At 31.2% G+C, this 10705-nt stretch overlaps 1 protein-coding gene and 1 long non-coding RNA gene across 2 annotated transcripts in view; both read left to right on the forward strand.

Annotated features, from left to right (window-relative positions):
- Positions 1–5190, forward strand: part of LOC111705057 (uncharacterized) — a 10162-nt gene extending 4972 nt beyond the window's left edge. Inside the window, exons 7-13 of the mRNA XM_023477485.1 lie at positions 501–548; positions 957–966; positions 2135–2236; positions 2623–2637; positions 2982–3053; positions 3493–3579; positions 4075–5190. Coding sequence (XP_023333253.1) covers positions 501–548; positions 957–966; positions 2135–2236; positions 2623–2637; positions 2982–3053; positions 3493–3579; positions 4075–4419 — 679 coding nt within the window. The 3' untranslated portion in view covers positions 4420–5190. The remainder of the gene's footprint in view (positions 1–500; positions 549–956; positions 967–2134; positions 2237–2622; positions 2638–2981; positions 3054–3492; positions 3580–4074) is intronic.
- A 4797-nt stretch (positions 5191–9987) lies between these two features.
- On the forward strand, positions 9988–10307 carry LOC111705100 (uncharacterized). Its single transcript, XR_002765947.1, has 2 exons — positions 9988–10065; positions 10246–10307. It is a non-coding gene; the product is annotated as an uncharacterized LOC111705100 (long non-coding RNA).
- The last annotated feature ends 398 nt before the right edge of the window (positions 10308–10705 follow it).

Here is a 10705-nt window from a genome sequence, read left to right on the forward strand (position 1 = left end):
ATATAAAAATGTAAATATGTAATTATATATTAATTATATATAAATATAAATATTCTTAAAATACTTCGGTTTATTTGACAAAAAACCAACTTAAATGTATCTAGACTGTATATCCCCCTATAGAATTACTGTACAGTGAACAGTATACAATTACTGTACTGCGTACATAGTACAGTATACACTTACTGTACAGTGTACAGTATACAATTACTGTACAGTGTACATTATACAATTACAGTATAAAGTACATAATTACTGTACTGCGTACAGTATACTATAACTGTACAGTGTGCAGTATACAATTGCTGTACAGTATACAGTAATTCTATACAGTACAGTGTACACTAAACAATACATTTACACTAGAGACGGCAAAACGGGATAGTACATGAAATTAATCCTCCCCTTTCTTGGCAGATTAGTGAGACTGATCTTCATGAAAGTATTCATCGGTTTTTAAAAAGAAATTGATAAAAACTTTTATTCTAATTGTACTGCAGGCTTGAGCAGGTGGCTGGAGGAATTGTACAAACTTCTGTACATGCCAGGTAATTATTTTTCAATAGAAAAAGCACGTACTACTTGTGTACAACAGCAGACCTGTCGCCTGTTGAAAAATACTTTTCTAGAAGGGTCCATCCATTATTTAAGTTTAATGTCAGTTCCTTTTAAACATTTGTCTCGTCAATTGATTGAAGGAGATATAATTATTTTTCTACATCTACTCCCTACAATCCCTTTATTTTTCTACATCTACGCCCTACAATCCCTTTATTTTTATACATCTACGCCCTACAATCCCTTTATTTTTATACATCTACTCCCTACAATCCCTTTATTTTTATACATCTACTCCCTANTATTATTTTTATTATCATTATTATTATTATTGTTATAATTTTCATTATTATTATTATTATTTTTATTATTATTATTAAAATGTTGTTATATTTTAGGTGTGGCCAGGTCAGTTTTGAATATTTTTAAAAATAATTGATCAAGTGTAAAAAGGAAGAAATGCTGAAAGGAGAATGAAGAAAATTTTATTTTCCTTATAATAAAAAAAAAACTTTGTTTTCCCTTCCCCTCATCTTCTCAAGAAGAAAAGTGTTTTACAGATAAATGATAATTTATTGAAATCAATCCGAGTCAAGTTGATAAAGTCAATTTCTTTTTTGACATATTTTTTTTAAATTTTAATTTTAACAAAATTCTATAAATTAGATAATATTAGCTGCAAGTTTTTGAGATTTCTGTTTTTCTAAATCTCTACTTTCTATTGTTGTTCGTCTATCATCCATCATGTTTCATAGTTTCATGATATGTAATATAATGCTTTGTGACCTCATAGAGCAATTTCTAATGGTTTGAAGTAAAATCGTATCTATAGGAGCTCTCTTATAGATGCAATTTTACTTCAAAGCATTAGAAATGGCAGCAGATCAATCATCCTAAAGCAAAAATAATCTACAATAGGTGTAGAATTAAATTTAGACAAAAAAGGAATTGAGTCTTTGTCACAAACTCTGTTTTCAAATTCCTATATCTTAGCAATTTAATGGCTTAGACCTTAAATATTTCAAACTATGAATTCTATTAGATAAAAAATTCCAAGTTTGAAATATCTAAGATTTACACAATCAGGATGTAAAGATATAGGGATTACAAAATTTAAGTCTGTGGCAAAGACGTAAATCCTTTTGTATACAAAAATACAAACGGGACTGAAAACATACAGACGAAACCGAATACATCTTATCCTGGTTACTGGTTAGTCCAGGTTGGGAGGCGGTGGAATAAAGTACAGGGTGTCCCAATAAACATGGGAATCGAGAGACGACTTGAAAGTCGTATTTGATTTCTGATATCTTATGCATGACAAAGAATGTAAAAAAAACGAGGCTGTACGCTTGACGAGCTTTTTACAAAGGGTTCTACTTTTCTTTTAACTTAAAAATTGACAAAGATAAGAAAATTTTGATTTATTAAATAAATTGAAACTTGTACAAATTTCGTAATATCTTCGTCAGTTTTGAAGATGCAAAAATGGTAGACCACATTTTGAAAATATCAAGACCAGGCGCTTTCTGGTTACTCAACTCCCAAAATAAGTCTTCTTTTAACTCTGTTTTAGATAAACCTTGATGTATTTGGAACTCTTACTGAACAAAATAGATTAGAACTTAAACTCCAGGTTCAAAAATCCATACAGGCGTTACAGTCCTTAGTTACACAGGTAATAATACAGTCCTTTGTTACACACACAGATAATAATACAGTCCTTAGTTACACAGGTAATAATACAGTCCTTAGTTACACAGGTAATAATACAGTCCATTGTTACACAGATAATAATACAGTCCTTAGTTACACAGGTAATAATACAGTGCTTAGTTACACACACAGATAATAATAGAGTCCTTAGTTACACAGGTAATAATACAGTCCTTATTTACACAGGTTATAATACAGTCCTTAGTTAAACGGGTAATAATACAGTCCAGTGTTACACACACAGATAATAATACAGTTCTTAGTTACACAGGTAATTAAATATAAAGTCCTTAGTTACACAGGTAGTAATAATACAGTTCCTTGTTACACAGGTAATTAAATATACAGTCCTTAGTTACACAGGTAATAATACAGTCCATTGTTACACACACAGATAATAATACAGTTCTTAGTTACACAGGTAATAATACAGTCCTTAGTTTCACAGGTAGTAATAATACAGTTCCTTGTTACACAGGAAGTAGCACTATTTTTGCACTTTCTAGTTACACAAGAGGTAGTAATAATACAGTTTCTAGTTCAACAGATAGTAAAATACAGCTCCAAGTAACACAGGAGGTAATATGCAGTTCCTAGTTACACAAGAGGTAGTAATAATACAGTTTCTAATACAGTTCCTAGTTTCACAGAAGGTAGTAGTAATACATTATTAAAATTTACAATGTTAAAAAGGTTAAACTTTGTAGACTGTTCCCCTGTTTGTACCAGGAGGAGGATGTTTAGAAACTAGAATTGCTCTCTCTCTACTCAACCCAAAGGTAAAGATAAAATGAGTAATGATAATTGATCTGGAAAATTATTAGAAAAGGTTTTGATTTCTTTTGTTAATCTTCTAATGACTTAAGATTGTCATGACAAACGTGTAAATATGGCTCAAGAATATGTAAGTTCATATATTGGTTAAAGGGAGTGACCGGCCAACTACCATACATTGCCAGTCACTCCCTTTAAGCACCACATCTGCATATATTAGTAAAGTTATAACTTTAAAATTACGATAATCAAATCTTTTCAAATAATTGATGCAATGCAGAGCAATAGAGGAGAAGTACACTAACCATAATTTCAAAATATTAAATTCTATAAGAGAAAATTATGGATATCTTGTGATATTCAATTGAAATAACGCCCACATTCCCTGTAAAGTTTAAGTATATGAACTAACGATTATAAGATTATGTTTAAACTATATAATAGGGTTTACAGGATGGAGAGCAGAGGAACCAGCTGGCAAAAATATTCTTTAATATGGCGGCACATTTTCAAACTCAGCAGACTTATGAGGTATTGATATGGATGCGAGAACACGCCCAACATTTGTTTTCACCTTTTTTCATACTTTTTAGTTTTTGAGGAAGTTTATTAAAATATCCCTCTTTTTAAGTTCACTATTTTACATTTTTTTTATCAATATAAACACTTTTTTTTATTACATTATAAAGTCAGCAAGACCGCGTTGATCTCATTGGAGTCCACATTTCAACCCACCATTTCATCGGAGAAACCCCCCCCCCCCCCTAAACACAAAGATCAATTAAATCACGGTGGTTCTTGTCAAATTTTTTGTGAAATGTGAAATTCCAAGGTTAAAATTTTGGGTTTAATTTTAGAAAAAATCAAAATCATTTTTTTTTTAAACTTTGTGGCTATAGAAGTATTAGTTAAAAAAATATCACATTTAAAGTCTCATATTCATGCATGATTTATTCAATTAAATAAAAATGATTATGATAAAAATAATAAAAATAAAAATAATACTTTTTTAAATTTAATTTTTAGATCTATGTTGATGTAAAATTCGGGCATTTGTGGAAATCCGCAAGTTCTCTCTCATGTGCGTGTGGTCTTATTCATCAAGAGGCAGAGGCGTCCGAGAGTTTTATGGATAATATTATAGAGCCTGGAACTCTGAGAGTATCTCTTATGGAATTATTGAATAGATCAGAGTTAAAAACTGATCTCCATAATGTTGTAATTGTTAAGCATCCACATTTTGAGAGGGAAAAATGCGCGGCAGAAACGCATTTACTTGTTGACAGCTGGCAGATCAAATCCGCAGCTTTCTTATCAGCTGTTGAGTCCGCTACTAGTCTCCATAATATTTCTTCCATTCTTAATATTTAACAGTAATGTGCATAACTAGCTGAAGTGCCCATCGAATTTTGAGAAGAAAAAATCGATTAAAAACAAATTTTGAATTTAGTATAGCCTATGTTACCCCCGGGTTACCCATGGCCCAGGGTTTCCTAATGAAATAATTCAACCAATTTGGTCCAACCGTTTAGCCAGCTATAGCTAACACGATGTACAGGGCGTCTCAAAAAGGGTCTACAAACTTATTCGTAATAGGATTTCAAGATTGAGACCATTTTTTAATCTCCTTACAATTTCCGATTCAATTTTATAAGACTCCTAAAACTTCCAAACTGAGTGAGTAAATTTGGTAGGCCCTTATTCACCGTTTTTTTGAGACACCCTGTATAAATGCAAATATATATATATATTATAAATATAATAGCGGCTGCTTGTGAGGACAAGAACCATCAAATTAATCTTGACCAACTTTTACTGTTTTCTCATAAATAGTAACTTCAGAGAAATACAAAGTCCTTGATCAGCAAAACTAGAAATTGTTTGATTTTTTTAGCAGTGCTTAGGATCCGCAAAAATTTGTGTATCCATTGAATCTGATTCAAGGGCAAAATATCAACCAAAAACTGCAAAAAAATGTCTTTTTCTCTCAAAATTCAAATCTGAACTGATGAAAAAAGAGGAATTATCAAAAATACCCTACGAATGGTATATCAAGTTCTTGCATAAAAATAAGTAAAAAAAGTAAAAAAAAAAACAATTTGAAAAATCAGTAAATCTGCACACCTGGATCCGCATCCACATCAACATTTAATGGATCCAAAGCACTGTTTTTAAGATTCTTCCAGGAAATTTATTATTTTTTAAAGATTAGCTAGAGTTAGTTCAGATTGTAACAGACTAATATTAAACCGTAAATCCAAAATATACAAGAACAGTTCGGAAATAGATAAACTTACATGATTTGGGACGCTCTGTATTTTAATGAAATTAAGATATATCCCTACATCCTTGAAACCTGATCTCTCAGATTTTAAATATTTAAAAATATTCCGTTAGATCTAAAAGTGAAAGGTTTACGTTATCAAGTTGCAAAGATAAAAGGGAGTATCGAGTTTGGGACTAATGTATAGTCACCTTTTAAGTTTTCTATTCTATAGAGAAAAATGGGAGTTGAAATGGGTATCTGGGAAAGGGCTGTAGCGCTGAATAATGAAAGGAACCAGAGAGGAAACAAGGGAAACCAGAAGGAAACCACAATAGTATTTGCAGGTAATAAAGGGGGAGGGAGGGAGGGGGTGCAGGGCCACCATGATCTGGTGCCTCTCTGGTAAATGTTAGAATATATATTATTGAAGCAATAAATAACATTTTTTAAAGAAAATCATTAATCTTTAAATAGTTATGCAGTGTTTTCTTGAATATCCAAAAAGCATTACTGTTATAATATTATAAATTTTTGTACAAATTTTTATGCATTACTTCTGTAATATCTAGGGATAGGGCCAGGTCATTCTAATTACTCATCTGTTAATCCAGAGTCTTGGAGACAATTTGGGAGGGCTCATGGCGTCCCTGCACCCCCTCCCTAACTGGAATTTTTAAATACATTACTTAAGTCTAATAATCTTCTGCCTATTCCATACTTTTATTATCAATTTTTAAAATCAAAATTCAAAGAGAAAAACAAATTCTTTAAATTGAATCATTATTCGACTTAAAACACTGATCGCTCAGTAAAATCACGAAAATCAGTACACGAATTTATAAGCAAAACGCTAGTGTTAATTTTCTCATATTTTTTATTTTAAAATTATGCATTATTTAGCGATTGAGATTTGATTTTTGGATGTAAAGAAGAACGTTGGATTTGTAAATAATTACCTTGTCATCCATTATAAAATATGTTGTGTTGTGCCATTATTCTGCAAATAAAAGATGAATTGAAAAGATACTTTCCAGCTAATACTGAATTCGATCAATGAAAGACCTTTTTATACCAACAAACACAAATTGTAAAATGTGAGCATTGTCTCTTTGTACAAAAATATTTTAAACAGTAACAAAATTTGGGCACAATTGGTTCAACCCTATTGTAGGGCTGGGCAAGTTCCAACTTTTTCTAGCCGTTTCGCTAACGGTTAGTTACATCCGTTGAAAGAGAGAAATTTCAGGTAGTCGTTAATTTTAAAGGTAAGAACGGAACGTTCGTTTCGTTAACTGCATTTACTGTTTTTTTTTAAATTACCGTTATTTAGCGATCTCAATTTTATTAACAACGTTAATGGAAAATTTTCGACAATCGTTTATGGCTCCAGTTGGGTCTATTTTAGTATTGGGCATAAAGCACCGTAAAAAATCGGTAACGGCCAAACTCCAAATTTTTTAAATCAAAATTCGAAGGTTACGATATCTATTTTCAGAATTGAAAGATCTAAACACAAAAGACAACATTTAAAAACATCAAAACACGTAAAAATATTTTTTACAAGTTTCATACAATTTTAAGCAGAAAAAATCGAATTTCACCATTTTAAAAAACGTTTCGTTTTCAACCGTAAATGTTTTTTCATCAAAAACGGAAAATCCGTTTCTTTAGCGTAACTTTGCCCAGCCCTACCCTTTTGACGTTTATAGGATAAGAGTATATACATATATAAATAATCTTATTGGGGTTGTATATAAACTCGTTGCAATTACGAAAATTGTTGTATTTTTAATTCGTTATAAGCCCATCTTTCTAAATGGATTTTTAGGCAGCAAAGGAGTTGGGAAGACGACATTGATTCATAGATTTCTTGAACGCGATGAATCTGCAAAACAAACATTAGCCTTAGAGTACACTTTTGGAAGGAAAACAAACCAGAACCTGATTAAGGTAATTCAAATTAGATTTCTCGTGCGTTACAGGGTGTCCCAATAGAACATGTCAATTAATAGACGAATTCGAAATCGTCTTTATTGTAAAGAATCAGCGTTGTGACTTTTACCTAATTTTAATGGTTAAAATTAAGTTATGTACATCTGCTAGATTATATTTCATGTAAACGGTAAAAATCTGTTTTGTTTTTCTGTTAAATGTTGTAAGATGTTCTGTACAAAGAAAATAGAATATATATTAGAGGGGAATTTACTAGAAAAAAGTGTAAAACGGCCATTTTGTTGTATTATTTCCATACTGCAGGTGTACTTCACATATTTGCGCTATATAACCTTTTGGGCCCTGGAACATAATTTTATAGAAAATCTAAAATTAATATTACAAGAAAACCAAATTATGAAATAGGCTGGGTTCGTAATTAACCAATGATCATTTCACATAGACTCTATGCCTTTCACTTTACTAGGGACGATTTTCTATTATAACTATAAATCAAATGATGTTTTTTATTCACCTAATTTATTATAAAGTTTATTTAACAGCTGTAAAAAATTCGAAATTGAAATGGATAGTCTAGGGAACATACTGTATTAATGCACTCTACTGCATATAATTTGTGAACATTTACAAGATTTGTACACTTTGAACTCCCTTTTAGGCTGAAAGGGATTGACAAAATTCATACCGAGGGATTTTCTAAATTCCACTCTAATATATATTCTATTCTCTTTGGTTCTGTAAAATTTCTGCAAGATAAACAGTAAAGAGGAGCAGCTCTGTACTGTGTTTGTATACTCGAATTTCTAATTTTATTAAGTACAATTACAGTATGCAAAAAACATAAACAAACAAACTCTTAACATGCTCTTAGCTATATCAGACAGCCCTTTCCTAGTAGTGCATCACCTAACTAAATCAAAAGATCATTTACAAAGACGATATCAAAATCGTTTCTAAATTCCAATGTTTATTGGGCCACCCTGTTACAATAATTTTAGGAAGAAGATTTATTGCCTAAGAGCTGAGCTTTGAAAGAAAAAATTCTAGAGTAAACACATGCAAAGAATCGAGTTTCAGCTAGGCTCAGATTCAGTAAAAGTTGTTTCTTTAAAAATCTTATTTTGAAGGATTTTGATTTAGGATGTTTGCCATATCTGGGAATTAGGAGGAGGTACTTTACATACAAACCTACTTGAAACACCTTTATCTCCTGCAGGTAGCCTTCATTCTCTTCTCTACCTTCATTGCCTTCATTGCCTCTCTCCCTTCATTCCCTTCATTCCATTCATCCTTCATACTTCATACTTTATCATTCATATTTCATACTTTATACTTCATACTTTATCCTTCATCATTCATCCTTCATCCTTCATCCTTCATCCTTCATTCTTCATCCTTCATCCTTCATCCTTCATCCTTCATCNTTTAATTAAGCAATAAATTCCAATTAAGTTCAAATATACATTGATACTGACGTTTTATATCTTTATAATATAATATACTAAGGGCCCAGAGTTTCCCGTAGAATTTTGCAACACTTAATTAAAAAATTTTGTATTATGGGAAAAAAATCAAATTTGTTAGCCCAAGGGTACCCATGGGTTCCCACAAAAAATTCAGCCAATTCGGTCAAGCTGCTAGGCTAGCCATAGCTAACATATACAGGGTTACCCACAAAGGATGAGCCTTTAGAGACGACTGTAGTGAATTTATACTATCTGTTTCTTTATATTTATGGTTTCCTAGAACTGTAAACTTGTTTTTTTGCCAAATCATCAAATACATCATTAAAATTCTATATTTATTGCACAAAACTTGATTTAAACTTGGATTCGTCATGTTTGAAGAGTTTCCGGTTGTCTTCTTAATTATTTTGAATACCCAAGACGACCTTCAAGTTGTCTTGCTACTGTCATGTTTCGTGGGACACCCTTTTTTACCAAATACGAAATAAAATGAAGTATATCAAGATATTATTTTACATTTTTTCATTATTATTTTTTCATATTTGGTAGTTTAAATGAACATTTGGTTATTTTTAGATGATTTATGAACACTATCCTAATTTAAAATGCATTCCTGACTTAGAGCGTGTTTTTGATAATAAGAACGCGTTCCTGATTTCAGACGTTTTTTAAAGCGAATATCCGTTCTGTTCTTCTCGGTTTTGTTCCAATATTTTTAAGAACGGGTTCTTTGCGTTCCGTTATTTTTTTCGGAACGATGAGATCGTTCTTGTGAAAGAGCGATCGTTCTCCCAAAACGACGCTCAGCTCTACCTGTACATATAATAACTAGCTCTTCGCTCATATATATTTGTTTGTATATATGGTAGCTATTGCGGGCCAAACGGCTGTACCGAATTGGCTGACATTTTTGAGGGAACCCATGGGTACCCTAGGGGTAACAAAGGCTGAAAAATTTGATTTTTTTAAATAGTATTTTTTTAAAGATCTTTTTTTTAATTCCAACTGTTGAAACATGAAACATGACAGTTGGTAAATAGTTTAGAATGTCTTCTTCCATAATTTGTTTAATTGTTTAATACCAAAGACAATAATAAAAATTATATAGGAGTCATGTTATCATAAAATTAACTTCAAAGTAAAATATATTTCAGCTAAAGATTTTTTAAACGAAATAAACTGCATAAAGCCTTTACTATCATAATACAGTGTATGGAAGACGATATTTAAAACTATTTACCAACTGTCATGTTTCGTGGGACACCCTGCATTAAAAAGAATATTATTATTAGAATCTGGAATACAGTAACATCTCTCATTTTCTCCATTAAGGTAATCTAGACATTATTCAAAAGAGAAGAAGCTGGGTAGTTTTTATGAAGTATTTGTTCATGAATTTGTAAAAGCGTGACAAGTAATATTGGCATATCCCCCGCCCCCCCCTTGTAAACACACAAGAAATTTATTGTTGTTTATAAACCATACTATAGTTAAACAGTTTTCCATACCTAGGAATACATAGACGCAGCGCTGCGGACTGAACAAGCTAGAATATTAAAAACTGAAATAAAAATGAAAAAAGAACAGGTGGACTATGAAGAGCATCCAGGAAAGATTTCAGAACGAAATGTTACAAAGGCTAAAAACGATACTCTTTATATTAGATAAATCAATGTATGTAATGCATCCTAAACAGTTAAATTAGAAAACAAAAGTATTGAAAATTTATGAAAAGAGTGTAAGAATGGGGCATTACTTAAAAGCTTACAAATAGGATTTTATTTCGTTTTATAACACTGAATATATAAGACACTTTTCTTGTTTCCTTAAATAGGATTTTATTTAGTTTTATAACACTGAATATATAAGACACTTTTCTTGTTTCCTTAAAATATCCTTAATGTTTAAGATTCAAAGTGTTTTAAAAAAACCCAGGACTAAAAGTGTCTTCACTGTTAACATGAAACAGAGA

This window comes from Eurytemora carolleeae, unplaced genomic scaffold (assembly GCF_000591075.1).
Source record: "Eurytemora carolleeae unplaced genomic scaffold, Eaff_2.0 scaffold18, whole genome shotgun sequence".
NCBI lineage: Eukaryota > Metazoa > Arthropoda > Copepoda > Calanoida > Temoridae > Eurytemora > Eurytemora carolleeae.